Source organism: Panthera uncia (assembly GCF_023721935.1).
Source record: "Panthera uncia isolate 11264 chromosome A3 unlocalized genomic scaffold, Puncia_PCG_1.0 HiC_scaffold_11, whole genome shotgun sequence".
Classification (NCBI taxonomy): domain Eukaryota; kingdom Metazoa; phylum Chordata; class Mammalia; order Carnivora; family Felidae; genus Panthera; species Panthera uncia.
The window spans coordinates 50,088,204-50,110,655 of record NW_026057578.1 but is presented as its reverse complement, the minus strand read 5'-3'; the positions used below and the strand labels follow the sequence as shown (position 1 = coordinate 50,110,655).

Genomic DNA, 22,452 nt, shown 5'->3' with positions numbered 1-22,452 from the left:
TTCTATACCCAGGAAGTTTCTTTCAAAATGAAAGCAAAATAATTATTCACACATAGTAAAGCTAAAAGATTTCATTACCAACAGACCCACACTATGACAAATATTAGGCAAAATTCTTTACGAAGAAGGAAAATGGTATCAGATGGAAATACACTGAAGGGAGTGAATGTAGGAAGGGAGTGAAGGACACAAGAAATGGAAACTGTATATATAAATATATGTTTTTTCTCATTATTTAAATACCTTTAAACTATAACGGACTGTTTAAACAAAAATAAAAACAATGCAGTGAAGGATTTAAAACACATGTAAAAGTAAAATGTATAATGGTAAAGGTACCAGAATGGAGGAATATACTATTATACTAAACTATTACATACTATTATACTATGATAAGTATGTTTTTATACTATGTGTGAAGAGTTATGGAATCACTTGTAGGAAGACTATAATAAATTAAAGATGTAAGCAAGCACTAAATATCAAAACAGAGTTGCAGCAAATAAACTGACAAAGGAGGTAAAATGGAACCACAAAAACTTCCAATTAATTCAAAAGAAGACACAAAAAGAGAGAAAAAGAAATAAAGATGCATGGGTAAAATGACAAACATGTAGTAAAGTGTAGGTTTAAACCTGATCATGTAAATAAATGTAAATGGTCTAAACAACTTTAAATAGAATGCAGAGATTGTCAAGTATTCTTTAAAAAACAAAACAAAAACAAAACCTAACCATATGCTGTTAACAGAAAACATATTTTAATACTTAAATACATAAACACAAATAAGTAAAACAATAAAAAGTAAAAGGATCAAGAAAAACAGTTGACTTTCATTATTCACAGTAGCTATACTTTATACATTTTCCATGGACACTCTATTAGTGAATCCTGAACCATTGCTCCTAAGTGAAATGCATATATGTGTGTATATCTCACAAAGATTATAATCTTAAATATTTTTTAAAAGTCATTCTGGTAGATTCTATTTATTTTACAAAAGAGAAAATCAGGTTCAGAGGCGAACTGCCTGAGGCCACCCCACTAACAGGTGATAAGCAGGATTCAAACATGTCCAGTTAGTCCCAGGGCCAGAGCTTCTTGCACTGCACTGCCCTGCTCCCTCCCATCTCTGTCCCTGGGCAGAGCCTCATCCTGTTGCACTTCAGCAGGGAAAATGTGACTCAAAATTTTTGCTAGTATATGCATGTCTGCAAATGACTACAAAAGCACCACAGGTACTGATTTGGGGGTTACAAATCAATTTTAGCTGGTAGATGAATTTGCACATATAGCATCTATGAATAATGAGATCTATGTACCATGCTAATACTACTAAAAATAAGTCTGAAATGGTTATATTAATATCATGGTAGAATTTATAACAAAGAATATTATTACTAAAATAAAAGGCAATTTCATAATGATAAAGGGGTCAGTTCATTAAGAGGACTAAGTGCTTATGTCCAAATAACAGAACTTCAGAATGTATAAGCAATTACTGATAAAGATGCAAGGAGAAATAGACAAATCTGCAATTATAGTCAGAGATTTCAATACTTCCCTTGATAATTGACAGAACAAGTAGACAATATTGGTAAGAATACAGAACACTATAGCAAGCTATAACCAACTTGACTTAATTGACATTTATGGAGTACTACACTAACAACAGCCAAACACACATTCTTTTCAAGTGCACACAGAATATTTACCAAGATGTACCACATTCTGGGTCATAATATTTAAATCTCTAAATTTAAAAGAATTCAGGTTTCATAATACATTCCCTGACCAAAATACAGATGAATTAGAAATTAATAACACAAAGATATCCCCAAATATTTGAAACTAAATGGCACACTTAAAAGTAACCCATGGATGAAAGAAGAAATCAAAAGCGATATTGGAAAACATTTTGAAATGAATGAAAATGAAAATACAGCATATCAAAATTTGTGGAATGCCACTAAAGCAGTACTTAAGAGAAAATTTGTAGCACTAAACACCTATGTTAGGAAAAAAAAATATCTCAAATCAATCTCCTCAGTTTTACTTTAAGAAACTAGAATAAAAAGAGCAAAGAAACCGTAAAAGAACCAGAAATAATCAGTGTGGAAATAAATGAAATAGAAAATGGAAAAACAGTTGAGAAAGTCAATGAAACAAAATTTGGTTCATTGAAAAGATCAGTAATAAAACTGGTAAACATCTAGCCAGAGGGATAAAGAATAAAGAGAGGATACACAGATTATCAATACCAGGAATAATAGAAGTCACATCACTTCATATTTTACAGAATAATAAGGGCTTATAAAAAATTATGCCAATAAACTCAACAAATTAGACAAAATGGATAAATTTCTTAAAAAACATAAATTAACAAACTTAAAAAAGTAAATAACCTTAATGGGCCTGTATTTATTAAAGAAATTGAGTTAGTTAAAAACTTACCACAAAGAAATCTCCAGGCCTTAGTAGCTTCATTGTTAAGTTATGTCTAATGGTTAAGGGAAAAAATACAACAATTCTATGGAAACTTCCAGAAAATTGAAAAGAAGGGAGAATATTTCCTAACTTTTTCTATAAGGCCAACTTTACCCTCATACCCAAATCAGACAAAGACATTAAAAGAAAATAAAACTACAGACCAATATCACTCATAAATATAGATGTAAAAACACTAAATAAAATTTAAGCAATCAAATAGATAATGTATCAGGACCAAGTAGAGTTTCTCCTAGGAATTCAAGTTTTTATTAACATTTAATGATCAATATAATTTACTGTATTAACAAACTAAAGAATAAAAATAACATGGTCAGTTTAATAGATGTGGGTTTTTTTTTTAAATCTAATGCTCATTCCTGATTAAAAACTGTCAGAAAATGAGAAAATAGAACTGAGCTTTTTGACCTGATAAAGGGCATCCATGAAAACCATAGCTAACCTCAGACTTAATGGTGAGAGACTAAAAACTTTCCCTCTGAGATCAAGATTAAACAAGGATATCCACTCTTGTCATTTCTATTCAATATTGTACTGTATGTTCTAGTCAGAGCAGTTAGTCAAGACAAAACTATAAAAAGCATGTAGATCAGAAAGAAGGGAGAAAATTATGTCTATTTGCTGATAACATGATCTTGTATATAGAAAACCCTGGGGAACCCACACTCACACAAAAAGCTTTCTTTAGAGCTAATAAATTAGTTCAGCAAGGTTCCAGGAAAAAAGATTAATATACAAAAATCAATTTTATTTTTACATAGTACCAGTGAATAATTGCAAATTGATGTTTTAAAAAATGACAGCAATTTTAATAACATGAAAAATATAAATTAGTTAGGGATACATCTGATAAGAGAAGAGGACGTCCTGTCTGCTGAAAACTACCAAATATTGCTGAAAGAAATTGAATAAGACTGAAATAAGCAGAGAAATATACTTCATTTATGAGTGAGAGGACTTAATTTGTCAAAGTAATTATTCTCCAAAAATTTGACCTATAGATTCAATGGAATACTAATCATGATCTCACTCAACTTTTTTGTAGAAATTGGTAATCTGTTTCTCAAATTCACACAGGCATACAAAGGACCTAGAATAGCCAAAACAACCTTGAAAAGAACAACAAAGTTGGAAGGCCACACTGATTTCAAGACATATTATAAAACGATAGTAACCAAGTTAGTGTGATACTGGTATAAAAGTAAGCCACTAGATCATTGGATACTTTTTTCTGAAAACAGAAAAGTGTCCATTAAATTTGCTGCCAGGTGGAGTCATAATTGATCTTGTTCAGATAATATTTGATGGAATGAAGGTAAGAAACCATATTTTAGTAGACTGAGAAGTGAATGAAGGACTCCTGGATAGTATAGGAGAGTGAGTTCATGTGGAAATCCCCTATTCTCTCTGTTTTAAACACAGAAATGGGTTTTTTAATTTTTTACAAATGAACTTTATGGATCTAAACAAAATGGAACACACAATATTAAGTGGGATTGAAGCATTGGCTAACTGGAATGAAAAGCAGGCAGTGTTGGCTAACTTTCAACTCCTGCAGGAGAAAATAGACAGGAAGTCCCTGGTGAGTGAGTATCAGGGGATCAGAGCTAGGTGCAATTGTTTGAACAGCTACAGTCTCTTCTTCGAGAATGGTTACTACTGAGCTACTCTCTGGGGTATGGGAGAGAATAGAGAGTGCTACTTGGGCATGGAGCTGAGTTTGGCTCTGGCCTGAAGACAAGATCTGCACCATTCCTACAGGACCAGAGTTCAAACCATCCTGTTACAGCTGGTTCTGAGGGGGAGGTCCCAGAGTACCATTCAGAAGCTTCAGACTGAGGAAAAAATAGCAATAAGACTGTCATACACAAGACGAGTGTGCATACTGAAGTCTCAAAGCACAGGGGGAACACTAACGCATAAAAGATAGCCAATAAACTGAAGAAATGGGAGAGAAATGAGAAAGAAATCTGAAAAAGTCTTTGATATCAGTATATTTAAGATCCTCTAAAAGGAAAAATAAAGAATAACATCTAACCATCCCCCCCCCAAAAAAAAAACAAAGAAAAAACAGGGTGTATGAAGGGGAAAAATTAGATGGATAGCTATGAATCTGAAACTGATGAATATGAAAAAAAAACTTGAAATTTTGGAAAGGGAAAAAATATATTTTAAATACAAAATCCTTATAGGTGACATAATTTCTAGACTGGACACAGTCAAAGATGGATAGTAGTGACACTAGAACACAGAGCAGAGACGAAAACTTCCATTACAGCAAATACAAATCACACAAAGAAATGAGTAAAAAGTAAGAAAGAACAAGTGTAGACACAGCCAAAGATGGAATTAGTGACACTGGAAGGCATACATGGGAATTTATCCAGAACACAAAGCAGAGATGAAAACTGCCATGAGAGCAAATACAGATCATGCAAAGAAATGAGTGAAAAGTAAGAACCAAAGCAGACACTATTCAAGGACACTAGATATAAAGAAAAACAGGAAAAGGAGGTACTGGCTAGTAGAAGGACTATTTTTGAAATTAGAGCTGTAACTTACTTATTAAATTACAGGAGGAAAGTTAATAAATTTAATACAAGCAAGAAGGGGATGAGCCAGGAGAAAGGATTGAGATGAGCATGAAGGGGTAGACCTGTTGGGACCATATATCCTTGAGATTAGAAGGCGAGGTGGGTATAGATGTGGATGAGTTGAGAGAGAGGCTGGCCTGAAGTTTGGGGAGTTGCCAGTGTTCTATTTCATCCATGAAGTTGGAAGTGATAAACTTGAGAATAAGAAATGGACAATGTTGATGGTAAGATAGGTCATTTATTCATTCAACTACTCTTTTTAAATCACCTACAGGATGACATAGCAGTGAACTGAGTGAGGCCCAATGGTATTTAGGCACTCCAGAACTGCTGGAGCCTGCCAGAGCTTTAAAGAGGAGAGGCAAAGACTAACAGAGACTGTGCAATAATAGCATTTTCTCAAGCTGCTTGCCTCTGTTGTACAGGTTGCTTTGACATTGCTAACTAGTAGGATGACTAGAGAGATAGCAGTCTAGGTCAGTCTGAGGTTGGGTGACACAGGGTGGGTAAAATTGAGGTTAAATCCCACTGATCATGAATGAAACCCTACTTTCTTCTACGAGCCAGTGTGATGAGTCATGCTCCTCTTTCTCATGGAGTTTTTTTTTTTTCTTCTCCAGTGGTTCAATTCTGTGAAATCTGTAGAGATGTTTTAGCTGAGGTTCTCTTTTCTCAAAAACTTGTTCATTCATTTAAGAAATTTATCAAGCATCTACTGCATTCTGGGCACCAATCCAGCTGTTTGGAAAATATCAGTAAATGTCCCACCCTCGTGAAGCTTACCTTGTAGTGGGGGGAGACAGGTAATGGGCAGTGAACACATAATGAAGAGTGCATCATACAAACTGTTAAGAGCAGATAGTGCCATGGGAGGAAAGGGAAATTAAAGCAGGGGAAGTGGGTCTGGGATCACAGAGTGGCAGCCTGCACTTTTTGGTGGGTTGGCAAGGACAGGTTTCCATGAGAAGGCGGTGTCTGAGGTGATCAGAAGCAGCCCGAAGCAACCAAGGGGCCATGTGGCTCTCTGGGGGAGAAGAGAGTGGTATGTACAGCAGTCTCTGAGGTGACAGAGAGCCTGTGTTGGGGGGAGCAGCCAGGAGGCTAGAGTGGCTGAGAAGAGGAACAAGGGAGAGAACTGGGAAGGGTGTCAAAGAGATTGCCTGGCAGACAGGCTTAGAACTTTCTGGAACACCCTGTCCCTGTCCTCTTACATTGGGTTTGGCAGGGCAATGTGGCAGGCATGTGGAAGCAAGCCAGAGGTGGAGGGGAGTTGTGTGGGACTTGGTAGAAGAATCTAGAGCAGCCCCTGCAGTCTTTCGGGCCCAAGTGATTGTTCTTTCCTTGCCAAGCCACCACTTCTCATTCCAAGGCCAGGGGGCTGGGGTGAAGGAGAGTTCAGACAGCTGGGGAGAGGCAGACAAATGGCCCCAGGAGCACTGTCCAAGTCACGGGTTACCTCGGGCTGATTAAGTGACCCCAGTGGCTTCATTGATCTGCATAGTTACCTAACTTGGTCTTTTGAAATGTGGGGCCATGTTGAATGAGGATTTAAACCCACCCCAAACCCTGAATACTTTTAAAACCATAAATCAGTCTTTATATATTTTTACCTCCTAGAAACAGAGGACACGGTGAGAGTCCCTGAGTCCTGAAGAACCCAGGATCACATAATCAGATCTCACCCACTTTTCCCACGCAGTGCAGTCAGAAGGAAGAGGCCTGGCTTGCATGTGGAGGGCTGTCATTTGTCGAGCTGAGTTACTTCATATGCCGGGGAAGTGCTGTTAGGATTTATGAGTAGATTATCTATTCAAGGCATATTTGGGCACTGAGAATATTGTTTTATCACATGTGTTTTTTCATGTTGCTAAAGCCATGAATGCCATGAATTCTGATGGTAGAAAATAAGGACAGTGTGATGTGTAATTGTTCTCTGGGCGACAGTGCAAAAATGACTGAATCTGACTTGCATGATGTTGCATGGGACCCATGGTGAGAAGTGGTGTTGGCTGCTACAACCTGTGTCTCCCTTTGGATCACCAGCCCAGCCCACAAGTCACCATTCATCTGGTGTGGCTCATTCTGTCCTCCTGTAGGTTTCTTCTGTAATTAGTAAGGAGACAGTTCTTCAAAATCACTAGCACAGGCTACAGCAAGATTAATTTTAATTTGGTGTTGTGTTTAGAAGGAACTTTATGTTTTCAAATGACAAAGTTTTACAAATGTTATGCCTTTAGACCCCTAACATCCTTAGGAGGCATTTTTGCTGGCAGTAGGGGACAGATTTGTCATTGTGTGGTTCCTCATGTGTGAATCTATAAACTGTTGCTTCCATGTGTAGGCAAGGCAACAAGCTCAGGCAGATTGCAGGGGGCAGAGTGATGGTTCTCCCCAAGGCTGCAGCTGCCTTTATGATGTGCCTGTCACCAGCTAAAGCTGCCTCACACACTTGGCTGTAGCTCAGCCAAGTCAAGTACCAAGTGTGCACGAAAGACTGGGTTATAGTTCTGGGGTGGAGATGAATCAGAATTGTGCTCTTGGCAATGATCACCTTACATGCAGTAGTGTCTAAGAGTTCTGGGGCATCTTGGGGCTTCTTCAGGATTCTGTCATGCTTTACTTTCACAAACATTTTAACAAGGGCATTTTAAAAAAACCTTCTGGGGCGCCTGGGTGGCTCAGTCGGTTAAACGTCCGACTTCAGCTCAGGTCACGATCTCGCGGTCCGTGAGTTCGAGCCCCGCGTCGGGCTCTGGGCTGATGGCTCAGAGCCTGGAGCTTGCTTCCGATTCTGTGTCTCCCTCTCTCTCTGCCCCTCCCCCGTTCATGCTGTGTCTCTCTCTGTCTCAAAAATAAATAAACGTTAAAAAAAAATTTTTTAAATAAAAAAACCTTATGAGTGTATTAGTTCATCGCAGCAGAGAAAACCATGTAGATGGCTTTATAGGAGACTGGGAACATGCCCATGCTTGTGGCAACCTTGGAAAAGATGTTCTCACTCCTCCTGCAGGCAGGCTGTTTTGTGCTATGGCAGGGCTTTGGGAAGATGGGATGTGTTTTCCCCATTGCTCAGCCTTAGTCTCTCTACCCGTGGAGTGTGGCCAGGTCTGGAGAGACCACAGAGAGAGGTGGTGAGCCCTGGGAAGACGAGCCCAAGGAAAGAGTCTGCTGCGATTGCATTGCAGTTGCAAACTAACCTTCCAACCCCACTCTCTTTCCAACCCCGTGCTCCAGCTGCCCACTCCTCAGCCCAGGCTCAGGACCGACCAACGGCCACCGTGTCGCCCCTGCGCACCCAGAACTCCCCGTCCCGCCTGCCCACCGCCAGCCTCAGGCCCCACTCCGTGATGTCCCCACAGCACATCCACCAGCCCCAGGTGCAGACGGTCATCGGGGCCCAGTGCCCCCGGCCGGCCATCCCGCTTACGTCTGCAGCGTCAGCCGTCACACCTCCCAATGTCAATGCCGCCAACCTCAACGGGGAGGCTGGAGGGGGGCCTGTCAGTGGCCTGTCGACATCCAGCCCCACCAACACAGGATGCAGACCAGATGAGAAAAAAAATGAGAAGGTAAGTGGCCCATCATGGGCAAGCCCTGGCCATGGCCCAGCTGGTTATTGTAGCTCTTTGGCACCAGACACCAATGACATTTTGTAAAATGAAGGCTTGAATTAGGGCACCAGGTTCCTGCCCTCGGATGCATCAGGCCTATGACAGAGATGGAGGTCATACCAGCAGAGCAGCTGTCCTTGGAGTGGAATTCAGGCTGTCCTCAGGTTCTGGTAGGACTGATGCAGGCCCAACTATAGAAAAGATATCACTTCCTCAAGATGCCTTTGCTCTATCTGTTGGAAAATCACTGTAATATATTCATTTTGTTAGAACAAGATATTTATTGCCAAGTACCAGGTTATTATTATATTAAATATACAAATCTACTTATGTGCACTGTGAACAGCACCCCCTCCCTTCAACGTATCATTCCTATGCAATCCACAGCCTGTTCAACCACATGGGACAGACTTGTTTTCTACAGAGAAACAAGAGAGGGATGCTGGTCTCATAGTTGGTGTAGACAGCATTTTCAGCTATTTTAAAAAAATTTTTTAATGTTTATTTATTTTTGGGGGGCGGGCGGGGGGAGGGCAGGAGGGAGAAGCAGAGAGAGAGGGAGACAGAATGAAAATCAGTCTCCAGGCTCTGAGCTGTCAGCACAGAGTCTGATGCAGGACTTGTACCCATGGGCCAAAGTCAGACACCCAATCAACTGAGCCACCCAGATGCCCCTCAGCTATTCTTTTAACTGTGAAGAATATTGAGTTTATTTCACAAAAGAAATCCAAGTCCAATGAGCTTGCTGTTGCTACCCAGCTAGACACTGGATTAACCAAGATTAGAATCCAGATTTCAAATCAGTGCTGCCTGACGAAACTATAAATCAAGTCACATACCTAATTTAAAATCTTCTAGTGGCCAATAAAATTGAAAGGCAAAATTCATTTTAATGGTATGATCTATTAAAGCCAATATCCAAAAATATTATCATTTCAACATGTAATTTATACTAAAAGATTTTTGATGAGGTATTTGCCATTTTTCACATTCAGTTTTTGAAATCCAGTGAGACATCTCCAGTGCTTATGGGCCACTGCACTGCCCATTGCTGTATTAGACAGTTCAGACCCACACCTTCAGCTGGGAACTATTCTCTTCATTGGCCTTGCTGTATGAATGATTTATTCTCATTCCCTCTTGGCTTCACCACATTGTGTAGTTCTTTTAAAACCTTTCTATATAAAACTAGTCTTTTGACTAGAGTGTGCTTGCCAGGGTTTTGGTGAGCCCCACAACACTAGATGGTATATTCAAGGCAAGGACAGCCTTTCCTGTCCTTTGGGGACAGTACCAAAACCAGTGTTGACTGTCCAGTCCACATGCCCAGGGTGCCCCAAAGGCATGCCCACCAACTCACCTGCCATGCTTGGCAGGAGCCCGGATACCTCTCAGATATGTGCACACCAGACTCCTCGGGGCCACCAGATCAGTGCTCAGGCCTCCTTACTGCCTGTCTCATCAGGTCCGGGGGAATGTTATTCTCACACTCAGAAGTGTGGAAGAGGTCTCAGTAACAGCCACTGCTGCTGTGCTCTCAGCCAGCAAAGCTCAAGTCCCCTTGAGATCAACAGGGTTCCCAGGCACGAAGAGAAATGGTTGTTCTGTGTTTTGCGTCCATGTCTGCTTGCAAATCCCTTAGGTCTTGGCCTGCTCCCTTCCACCTTGAAGCCTGGTTAGGAGAGGTAGCTGGGTCTCATCAGGAGGCAGAAGTAGGTGTACAAGCCCACCCTCTTACTTGAACACTCTCCCTGGAAGACTCTATCCTCCAGGCCTTAAACAGGGGATGGACTTGGAAAGGGAAGGACAATAATAGTTCTGTAAACATTTCTGGTTCTTTGACAAAAAATTCTGTCTGGTTTGCAACACAAAGGGCTTCAGTCTGACTCATGACAGTAGAGCCAAACTAGTAGGAATCTACACTGAGAGAGATACTGTTTGCCGTCTTGACCTCCTAAGCATGTTGTTAAGGAAAACCAGCGCTCGACCTACTCTCCACATTCCCAGCCTGTTAGACATTTATCAGGTATTTTATCTTCACTCAAGGTTTACCCTCTACTAACAATTCTTCTCCATCAGCAAACAAGAGTGAGTCAAGGAGACACCCAGAGGGAACCTCTTGATGAAGGGCACCTTTGAAGGAAGCCCCACTCCCAGAAGAAATGCAGCAGATATGTCCACTTAGCTCTGGCAGCAGAAATGCACTGGCCTACACCAGCCTGTATCCAGCTAGGCTCAGGGCTGGGCACAGACGACTCACAGCATGGGGGTGCTGTTCATGCTGTGCTCCCAAGTAGGAAGTGAAATGGACTTTGTGGGCTTAAGTGAGCATATGTTCGTAGGTACAGCAGCAATTGTCAGCATCAAACCCTGGTAGAGAAATACTATATATTGTTCTTCCACATGTCATGTGTGATTTTCATTTCTCACCTCTCAAACAAAGCAAAAAAAACCAAAAAAACAAAAAAACAAAAAAAACACTGGTCTGAAAAAAAATCCCTTCTGTATTCCCAGTTGAATTTCTCCTATTTTATAGTAAAGAGCAAAACATCCACAGTTGTGGTTTCTAGTGGAAGAGCCAAGACAGTGGCTGTTCACCTGAACCTGTCTGGTGTGCTCCAAGCTGGTCAAGTGTGCTGGGGCTAGGGCCTGGCACCCTTGTGCTGCCCCCCGTCCCCCGCCAGGGCCACAACTGAGCAGATGTCACCAACTTTGAAAACACAACACTTGGCCTCAGGTCTGTTTCTGGGGTAACCCCATCACAGACGTGCATATGTCTAATTATGGTGAAAGGATTTTTTAAGAGTAATTTGCAGTATTCTCCAGGTTGTTTCTGTTAGTGAATTTTCCTTTGAAAAAGATGGAGCTCCCAGCCCTGCTTTCCACAGAGACCACAGCACCTACATGTTTTCACAGTGCTGAGTTGTTCTGGAATTTGATCCAGGCCCTTCCAAGCATGTGCACAAGAGAGAACACCATGGCTTATGGGGCTCCTGGTGCCTGAGATAGGGGCAGGGTGATTCTCTCCTAGGAACATGGGAGATTTATTCCCAGGTGTCCCCACATGTAGGGTACAAAGAGGCCCCGAACCTGGCTCGTGTGTGCTGACTGCTGTGCAGAGATCCCTGGGCAGCTGGCCCTTTGCTAGTTCCACCCTCTGGGATTGGGCTTCTCAGCCCTGCTGCAGGCAGGCCTTGCACATCAGCCCTGCTTGGCCTGCTGTTGAGTTGAGGCCTCCAGAGAGACTCAAGTGCTGCCAGGGTGGGGACTCTTTCTATAGACTGGATCCTGAGCCAGAGTTCCTCTCTGGGCCCAGGGCTTTTGTCACAGTGTGCATCCTCCAGCCTCTCTCTCAGAGCCTCTTCCTGACCATCTTCCTGGTATTATGGCTTCCTACAGGAGCTGTCCTATGGCTGGGCTGCCAGATAACAGCAGCTCCATCCTCCTGGAGAGCTTCCCACTTCCTCCAGTGGTGCCGAGTCCAGCAGTGTGCCCTTATGCCACAGCCCTAGAGCCCACAGTGCTAAAGACTGGAGTGCTCCCTGACACTCGCGTCAAAGGGTAGACAGAGGACAGGCCTGAGATGAGGGAGTTCTGATCTAAGGATTCATTCAGAGCTCTGGACAGCACTAGGGACTCTTCCAAGCACCTTGGGCCATTTGGTCTGACCAAGGATCTGTTCTGCCATGGGACAGATCTACCAGGGATGGCCCTGCATGAAGAGTGTCCCCCCTCCAAGAAGACCTGAGAAGGATGTATACTGTTAAATCACAGGGTACCCCAAGATGGATGGATTCCTTCCTAGTCTCCCAGGTTGGAAACAGTAGAGGCAGCCAGGCCATGGGGGAAACCTTAGGACACAGAGAAGACCCCAAGACATGAGAAAGACCCTAGCATATGGAAGTCATAAAGGTTACGATCATCTGGGGATTGTCATTGGAGGTCTTCCCATCCAAAGACCTGGGTCTAGTATTTCTGAAGAAGGGACTGGATACAACTTGAGGAGTCATCTTTTGGTGCCCACAGATCACAGAGTGGAAAGAAAATCTTGGGAGAATTTTAAGAATGATGTGTAATATTTCAGTTAACCCCTTTTCATTTAAAAAAATCCCTTTTTGTGCTTGAAACAACCATCAAATATCACCTATCATGTCCATCCGTGACTGTTTTCTATTTCTGAGGCCTCATGAACACTTGGCACCAGATGATATGGATCAGTTATCCCTATGGGTTGACTCCGGGGGAAAGTCATCTATCTGGAGGCATAGAGGCCACAGTCAGTGACTAGCAGCAATGATGTGCTGAGGAAGGAAGTGGAAGATTGTGGCCCTCCTGAAGCCATGAAGCTTTCCCTGGCCACCTGGCTAGAAGTCACTCACTCACCCCTCTCTCTTCAGTGTATTCACCCCTCTCTCTTCGGTGTATTATAAGGAAGATTTGTGTGGCCCAGCCAGAGTGCTGGGTCCTGAGGGTCTATAGCAGAGGAAGATTCCACCCCAGCCTGAAGGAACACTGAGTCTAGTACCAAGATGCAGACTGGGAAACAGACAACTGCAATAGAGTATGATAGGTCGGGGGACAGGGAAGCTTCCTGGAGGAGTTCTGCCTGACAGGTAGAAGGACTTTCTAATCTGAGGGATGTGGTCCAAGGGTGAGGAGCCCAGGAGCAGGTGGGAGATAGCAAGACAGCTCTGGAAGGGCCTTGAGATCAGTTAGGCACTGCTCAGCATATTGAGGAGTCTGATATTAGGCAAGAAGATAGGGTTTAAGGTTTAATCAAAGGAGGTTAGCTGTGTTCCTTCCCTTCTCTGAGTTGTGAGCCCCTCAGCCTTTTTCTTCCTACTCAGGTAACTGAATCCCACTTTGTGACAGCCCCTCTAACTGGTGCCATATGTCCATTTAATACTATCCTTGGTGTCAGCGTACCCTTGTGATCACTGGCTACAGCAGTATCTTTCAAACCACATGTTCAAAAGTGACCCACTCATGAATCACCAAACCAATTTAGTGGATTTGGATGAACATTTTTTTATATCAAATAGAATGCACAGAATGAAATAGAATAGCCTAGATCAGCATGCATAGCACACAGTAGGAATCAGTATATTTGGGGGAAAATGGTTGTTGTGTGCTGAGTCCTGACATTTCCAAAAAGTCTCAGAGCCCTGATCAACAGACCCTGAAGAGTACCTTCCTTCTAGAAAGCATCTGGTGATATTTGTAGACTAAAGGGATATTTGTAAACTAAAAGGAATTGGGAAAACTGTTTCCAATGAGTTTTCATTCCCATGACTATAAGAAATTCTTTACTTTATAGGTCAGAAGAAAGTTAACTTTCTGCATATGGATGAAATAGCTTCAGTTCCACACAGTAATAGAATATTAGAACCAGAAAGAGACTCTGAAGATCTTTTCATTAAACTCCTCTTTTTTGATTATGCTGCTGAGGCTCAGGGATGTTGAGAGGCTCACCAGGTGTTACGTGGCATCAGTAGTGCAGCCATTCCAAGGACTCTGGTTTCCCGACCCCTGTGTCAGTTCTGCCAGGCTCTGTTGTGCTGACTTGTGGTGGTCTCTCCAGTCTCATGAGGCCGAGGCCTCGGGTGGTTTGGGTTTGTCCAGGAGTCCCACAGTGAGAGGACAGGGGTAGCTATGGGAGGAGGCTGTAGGGTCTGCCCAGGAGAGGGGAGTGTGAGGCTCTGCCTTGTTTTCCACACTGGACTCAACTGCAGCCAGAGCCCATGTGACAGTGAACCACTTGGTCAAATCCACATGGATGGCATGACCTTTCTAATTAAGGCTTTGAGGAGCTGGTCTGAAAGGAACAGCAAACCTGACAGGATGACCGATAACAGCAGCAGCTAGGCCTGGCCAGTAGCAGAGCCAGTATGGGAAGTGTGTTGCAGATGAACTTTGAACTTGTTCTTTATTATCTATATCCCACTCATTTAAAAGCATGTATGTATATATATATATATATATATATATATATATATATATATATATACATGCTGATAATAAGACATACATTACATAGGGTTACAATTATATTTTCAATGAAAACCCAGGAATATGAAATATAAAGGAAATCTTGAGGGTGAAGCTCTTTAGAACAACCAGGCAGTTTTTTCTAAATTGAAGAATCACTGGTTTATGAATCACTTTCTCTCCATTAGGCTCACTGCAGTAAGCAAGCCTTTACTTGTACTGTTTCTAAAATGCAGACTGGAAGGGGGGCTGCTGTAATCTCCATAACCAACATATCAGTTGCTGCCAGTGTGTTTTCAATTTTGAGATAGGCAGAGGCTCTCCTGCTGTCACACACTAGCTGCATGGGCCCCAGCAACCAAGCCAGTAGTGAGGAGGTGTCCTGCTGCGTCAGTTGACACTTATCAGAGGTGGGGGTAGGGGGCTGACCTCACCAGATCTGAATTGCGCTGTAGGCCTGGTTCTCCCACTGATAGGGAAAGAGTAGCACCTGGCTTGCTTACAGGTCAGTCCCCAATATGCAGAGACCCTCAGAGCAGTGCTGTGTCTCAGGTGTGGCCACAGGGGAAGAGGGTGACTCATGAAGCATGGCTGGGCCCACAGACCCATGTGGCACATCATCATGGGCTTTGGGGACCTTGGCTGCCTCAAAAATGAGTCACTGATGAGTCTGGTGGTCAGTTGGTCGGCTCTGGGCTATGGAAACCCACTTCCTTCTAGGGACTCTCATGCTGGGCAGCTCTGATCACCCTTGCACTGGCATTGGCACTCTGGCTGGGCAGGGAGTCCCTTTCTGACTGCTGTGGGCAACTAGAGCCCCAACAACTTCAGACCTTCTCCTCTTTTCCCTGGGGTTTGTCTGCCTTCTGTGGGATGAGGAAAGCTGGCATGTAGCTTATGAGTAATCTTTAGGCTGAAAATGAACACATCCTGAAAGCATGAACCCCAGCTGTCAAAACACTCTGAAGTTTTACAAGAAACTTATTTTTGGAAGAGGGCATGCTGCTAGAGTGTCACTTCCCTGATGACAAGGGCAGAACTTCTTCCTCATGCCCATCAGGGCACAGACCCCCAGGTGGGACAGGACAGTGGCCTCACCCTGGTCTTGGATAGCTCAGAGGAAGCCTGAGGCCTTCTTGGGGGTTGGCTGTCTCCCAGGAAGGCACCACAGGGCCAGGCCATTCCCCCAACTTTCCCATAGAAACCCCAGCTTTTGTTCTGAGGTGAGACTCAATCCAGTGCACTTACAGGTGTCTTCTTAGTGGGGCACTGGGGACCCTTGCAGGGCACAGATGTGGACATGGAAGTCCAGGTAGCCAGGTGGCCTGCACAAGGCCATGCAGCTCATCATCAGTGGGAATAAAGCCAGCCCCTTGGTGTTCAGGAGAGGGCCACTTCCTCTCCTCTGCCTCTATTGGACAGCTTCTCCTATTGGGACCCCAGGGTATGTGGGCATGAAAGAATGCACAGACTGATTAATGAGCACAGAGGGTGTGCCTGGGGCACAGCTGTCAAGTGTGAATCAGAGCCCTTCTATGTATCAATCATGTGACCTTGAGCAAGTTCCCTCACCTTTCTGTGCCTCCATTTCCTCATCTGTAAAATGAGGATGATAGCACCTACCACCCTGACTTTTGGGGAGGAGTAAATTAGTTAATCTCACAAATGCTCAGCCTAGTATTTGGAATAAAAATATTGGAAATCATTAGTAAGAATTTGATATAATTGAAGGTCAGATTCCTTAAGAATTATGAGATATAGATGTAAAACTTGTATCCCTGACGCTTCTAATAAAAGATGAAAAGGGCATTTGATTTTGCAGTTTTAGAAAAAAAGACACTTAACATTGCCAAATGGAGAGATGTAGGCTGCTCCAAAATGAACCTCAATTGATTGGTGTAATCTATTAGTAAAATGGTAATTATTCATCTCCTCAGCCACTGGAGGTTCCATTTTCTGGTTTATTTTTCCTGTGACCACTGAGAAACATAGATATAAAGGGTTTTCTTAGGTGTCAATTTTGTACCTGACATTTAGCCTAAACAATGTCAACTGCAAAGCATGAAACCAAAATTCGTTTTTAAAATTGTAATAAACTAGCAATGGAAAAGAATTTGTGATTACCAGTAATAGCCACGGGGGTTCTGTCATTCTCCCCAGAGGGCAAAGTTCACCATAACTCATTAAGATTGTTGGGGGATTTTACACTCTAGTGGCACATGATGTAACCCTCCCGGACAACAAAGAGATGACTGTGGCAGCAAGGTCAGTGATGTAGATTGTAGGCGTGCAAGTGGCCGAGAGCCATGGAACGCACTTGATTCCCATAGCGAGTTTATATTCTACCATACAAAATTCTACCATTATTATTGCCTCCCTTTTCATGACATATCTTCATATTGCTCATAAAGACAAGGTGTTTTTTTCATAGTCTTCCCTGCCTAGGGAAAAACTCAGCTGATGGAATCGGTTAAAAAGTAAAACATATACACACACCCCATAAACCACACCAGAAGGTAGTGCTTGCAGAGTAGACGCAATAGGATGCCCTTCCCAGAAGGCAGACAGTGTCAGCTTGATGGGGCATCTCTAATATTCTAGAGAACTTGTGAGTGCTTTTCCATCTTGTCACATAACTGAGAGCAATGATGAGAAAGAACAGAGTGCTGGTGTCATCATTTTGTTTGCTGTGATTTTATTTTGTTTTGTTGGTGCTCCCACACAGACAGTGGTGGTAGAGGCGAGGGAATTGTGCCATCACTTCCAGATAAGACAACTTTATACCATTTTTTCCCTCTGGGGTAAAGTCACTCTTGGGGCAGACTTGATTTTTGTTTACCTGGTGTTTTATGTGCTTATTTCCAGGCCATATCTTAATAAATTACAAGACACATCTGCATATAGCATGAGAATGAAGTTCATTAATCTTTTTAGAAGATTCACGGTCTTTCTGTCCATCTCAAGCAGACCTAATGGGTCAACTTAATGAAAACGTTACTGCTTTCTGATCTCTTTGTAATGCCAGCAGTAATGGCTAGATTACTGGCTTGCATCAACTGCCTTTGGACTCTTAGTTCTCTCCTTCACTTTGTGTCACCCTAGACAAATCGCTTAGACTTCAGTTTGCTTAATATTAAGATAGGAATAATATCTTCTGCTATTAAAATATTAATTATTGGTTTGTATCAGTCAGAATTCCCTAGAGGAATAGAACCAATATGAAATATAGCTATAAATATTTGTTTTAGTAATTGGCTCACATGTTGAATGTGGAGGCTGGCAAGCCCACCTGTGGGGAATGCCACAGGCTGAAAACTCAGGCAAGAGTTGATGCTGTAGTCTTGAGGCATACATTTTTCTTCCCTAGGAAGCCTCAGATTACTCTTAAGGACTTCAGCGGATTACAAGAGGCCCACCCATATATCCAGGCACTTAGTCTAATTAATCTCTTTTACTTAAAGTCAACTGGTGATCACATCTACAACATATTTTCACAGCAATGTATGGACTAGTGCTTGACTAAACCATTGGGCAATGTAGCCAACCAAGTTGACACTTAGAACTAACCATTACAATTCACCCTCTCTCAACTTGGCACTTGTAGCCATCTCTGTAAACCATACTTAGTATCCAAATAAATACAACAGTGAAGTTATGCTTCTGCCTACTATGATACATCTATCCTGTATACAACTGAAAATGCACTAGCCCTTACACCAGAGGAGGATGTAAAGTCCTTAGGCAATGTTCACTTTTCTCCTTGATATCCTGTAACTTAAATACTGTGATATAAAGTTAAAAATATTTGAATACTATAATATGAAGTCAGTACAACTTATATGATAAGGGTATAAGAGAGGGAAGAAAAAGATTATACACACACACACACAAACATATTCAAAACAAAACAAAGAGAAAATTCTCATGACTATTACAGTCATTGTTTCTGTAACTGGTCATATCTGGTATTTATAACTACCTTCTTCCATGATGCACCCCATATTCCCTTTGCCTTCAGCAAACACCTCAGTAAGTTGTCATTCCTTATCTGTAGGGTGACCCAAATATTCATTCCTGAAGGGTCTGGGCCCTTAGCAGTACTGACTGAACTGGGTTGTTGTAGCTTTCCATTGACCATAGTCACAGGACATTGTAATACTAAGAGACACACCTCTATTGTGCAGTACAGCCCAGTTTTCCCTAAACTAAACCCTACATCTGACTGAAATAGTTACAGTAAGGATCAGTCACTGAAGCCAGTAAAATAACTACTTTCTTTGCCTGTTTATTCAGTCATGAGGAGTCCAAAATGGTCAAATGGGAGTCTTAACTTCCAGTTCAATAGGATTGTTGTTGTGCCTCGTGATGGAAGCACTCCTACCTTAGAATCTAAGACCTCTAGGCCCACACAGCATAGAGTCATGGGGGCACAAATAGAAACTTTTGCTAGTGGGCCTCCAGGTGTAACAGTGTATGGTGCCATTCCTATTTCCACCCTCCTGATTCCCAGCTATAGGAGAAACAGCACCATCAATTGGGTGCTGACTTGGAGCACATACAGCCTCCTGGAGAACCTTGCCCCCAAACCTGCAAGGTATTGCCACCCAGCTGGTATTGTAACTGGATCTTCAGAAGGCCATTCTGTGAAGCCAACTTCTTTAAGATAGGAACAAAGTGAGACCAGTGAATTCCATGAGTCTGGACCTGTTGCCACACTTCCTTTGTTGTGAAGTGAGTTCCTTGATCAGAAGCAATTGCTGTGTGGAATATGACAATGATGGATAAGCCATTCTGAAATCCACAGATAGTAGTTTGGGCAGAATTGCATGCAGGGAAGGCAAGTCCATATTCAGAATAAGTGTTTCAGTAGGAAGAAAATGCTGCCCATCTCATGATGGAAGGAGACCAGTATCGTAACCCTGTAACCAGTATCGTAACCAGGTAGCTGGCTGTTCACTCCAGAGAATGGTTCCATATCAGGAGCTCAGTGCTGATCTCTACTGCTGGCAGAATGGGCATTTTCAGTGCCTATAACCAAGTTGTCCCTGATGAGTGGAAGTCCACAATACTGGACCCATACATGACCTCCACCCTATAACAATAGTCACTTGACAGGGCTGGATAGGGAAAGAGGATGACTGGTATCCAGAGAATGGGTCATTAAAAGCCTCCTCTGCTGAGGTCAGCCTTTGGTGAACATTCACACAGGACACACATTCTTTTCACATTTTTTGCCCATTCATAGAGCTCTATCCATTTACCACTTTCCCAGATCCCCTTGTCACCAATTTTCTAATCATGTTTCTTCTAAGTCATCACCATCCAGCCAAACCATTAACTATAGCCTATGAATCAGTACACAGTAACACCTCTAGCTACCTCTCCTTCCAAGCAAAATGAGCAATTGGATGCACTGCTCAAAATTCTGCCCACTGGAAGGATTTCTCTTCACCACTGTCCTTCAAGGATGCCCCATAAAGGGGCTACAGCACACAACTGTCCACGCTTACATGGAGCCTGCATATCTTACAGAACTGAGTCTTCTCTTCCTCTTTCGACTGATCATAGGAACTCCCTGTGAAGCCACAGGTGCAGGCTGGGAGAGAGAAGACCATGTAGTAGGAGCTGGACCATGGGTATTGGAGCCACTTCATGTAACTTACTCGTGCCTAAGGGCCTGCTTGGGCTTGTTCATGTATATACCACCTCCATCTGATGATGGAGTGCTGCTGTGCACACCCAGCTTTATAATTTGGTGGGTCAGGTAACACCCAATTCCTGGTGGGCAGCTCAGGCCACGCGATAACTTGGTGGCTCAAGGTTAAGTGTTCAGTCTCTACTAAGACACAATAACAGGCCAAGAGTTGTTTCTCAAGATGAGTACTTATTTGAAGAGCTTGGCAAGGCTTCACTCCAAAATCCTAAGGGCTGTATTTCACCTGTAGGAGCCCATCAGATGCTCTGCACAGCATCCCTCTCTGCCACTGCCACTGCCACTCCAAGCACCATTGGATCTGCTGGATCACATGGCCCAAGTGGCAGAGCAACTTGCACAGTCTGGACCTGCTGTAGAGCCTTCTCTTGTTCTGGACCCCACTCAAAACTAGCAGCTTTGTCAGATCACACAGTAAATGGGCTGGAGTAGCACACCTAAGTGGGGAATATGCTGCCAACAAATCCAAAGAGGCATCCTAGGCACTGGGACTCTTGGTTGTGGGAAGGGCTAGGTACAACAACTTATCCTTTACCTTAGAAGGGTTTCTCAACATGCCCTGCACTATTGGGCCCCTAGCAGTTTCACTGAAGTAGAAGGCCACTGAATTTTTGTTGGATTTGTTTCACACCATGTGACATGCAAACATCTTGCCAATATGTCTAATATCCAATAAGCCTAGTGCTCAATAGTTCCAATCAGCATAATATCACCAATGTAATTGATCCATGTGATATCTTGTGGAACAGAAAGGTGATCAATTATGACATAGAGCTGGAGAGCTGATGTACCCCAGAGGTAGGACAGTGAAGGTGTATTGCCAGCCTTGCCCACTGAAAGCAAAAGTGCTGGTGGTCTCTATGAACAGATATGGAGAAAAAAGCATTGGCATGGTCAGTAGCTGCATACCAGGTACCAGCAATGCATTAATATGCTCAGGCAAGGAGACCACATCTGGTACAGCAGCTGCAATTAGAGTTAATACCTGATTGAACTTAACAAAAATCCATGTCATTCTCCAAGCTCCATCTGTCTTCAGCACAGGCCAAATAGGAGAGTTGAATGGGGATGTAGAGGGACTGCATCCCTCCGGTCCTTGATGGTGACATTAATCTCTGCAGTGTCTCCAGGAATGTGGTATTGCTCCAGGTTTACTCTTTTCCTGGGTGGAGGCAGTTCTAGGGGCTTCCACTTGGCCTTTCCCACCATAATAGCCCTCACTCTACAGGTCAGGAACAAACATGTGGATGGATTCTGCCAGCTGCTGAGTATGTGTATTTCTATTATGCACTCCAGAACTGGGGAAATAACCACAGGACAGGTTTGAGGACCCACTGGACTCACTATAAGACAGACTTGAGCTAAAACTCCATCGATCACCAGACCTCCATAAGCCCCTACTCTGACTGGGGGACCACAGTGATACTTGGGGTCTCCTGGAGCCAATGTCTGTTCAGAGCCAGTGTCTAATAGTCCCTAACAGGTCTGATTGTTTCCTTTTCCCCAGTGCATGATTATCCTGGTGAAAAGATCCTTTCGGGGAGATCTGGGAGAAAGAGTCACAGCATAGCATCCTTCCTCAAGAAGACCCAACTTGCCCTTCATTGAAGGAGTTCTGGGTCTCCAAACCCTCAGTCTGGGAATTGATAGAGAAGTCATGACTCTAGTTAAACTTCAGAACACTTCTGTTTATACAGCTCAAGTCAGGATTTAGTAGATTTTCCTGCTCCTCCTCTGCTGGGGCTACTGCCATCCATGATCTTGCCACAGGTCTGTGCAAGTCAGACTATTCTGACTGATGATTGGACTCCACCATCCATCATGGCAATGACGGCCATCTTGTTTTTGTCAGTTAAGTGCTGCCACATGGCTTCTGCCCACTCAGGATCCATGTCATCCCATTGATCAGGCTTCCTAATTCTGTGCCATACTTCTCACTGTAAGGTTTGGTCAATGTGGAAGAGTGGCCAGAGTTCTTCGAGGATTCTGAAGCTTTTCTCACAAATATGTTCCTCACAGTGGGTGTGGAAGGTGTGTC

The 22,452-nt window shown here is 43.1% G+C and overlaps 1 protein-coding gene across 2 annotated transcripts in view; it reads left to right on the top strand.

Annotated features, from left to right (window-relative positions):
• The window catches only part of SH3RF3 (SH3 domain containing ring finger 3), a 375,405-nt gene that overhangs the window by 303,330 nt on the left and 49,623 nt on the right, over window positions 1–22,452 (top strand). Inside the window, exons 8-9 of one of the 2 annotated variants that reach the window (XM_049650140.1) lie at window positions 8,337–8,671; window positions 10,793–11,540. In XM_049650140.1, the coding sequence (XP_049506097.1) occupies window positions 8,337–8,671; window positions 10,793–10,852 (395 nt within the window). In that variant the 3' untranslated portion in view covers window positions 10,853–11,540. Of the gene's footprint in view, window positions 1–8,336; window positions 8,672–10,792; window positions 11,541–22,452 lie in introns of those variants that run through there. The other variant, XM_049650139.1, reaches the window with a different exon arrangement.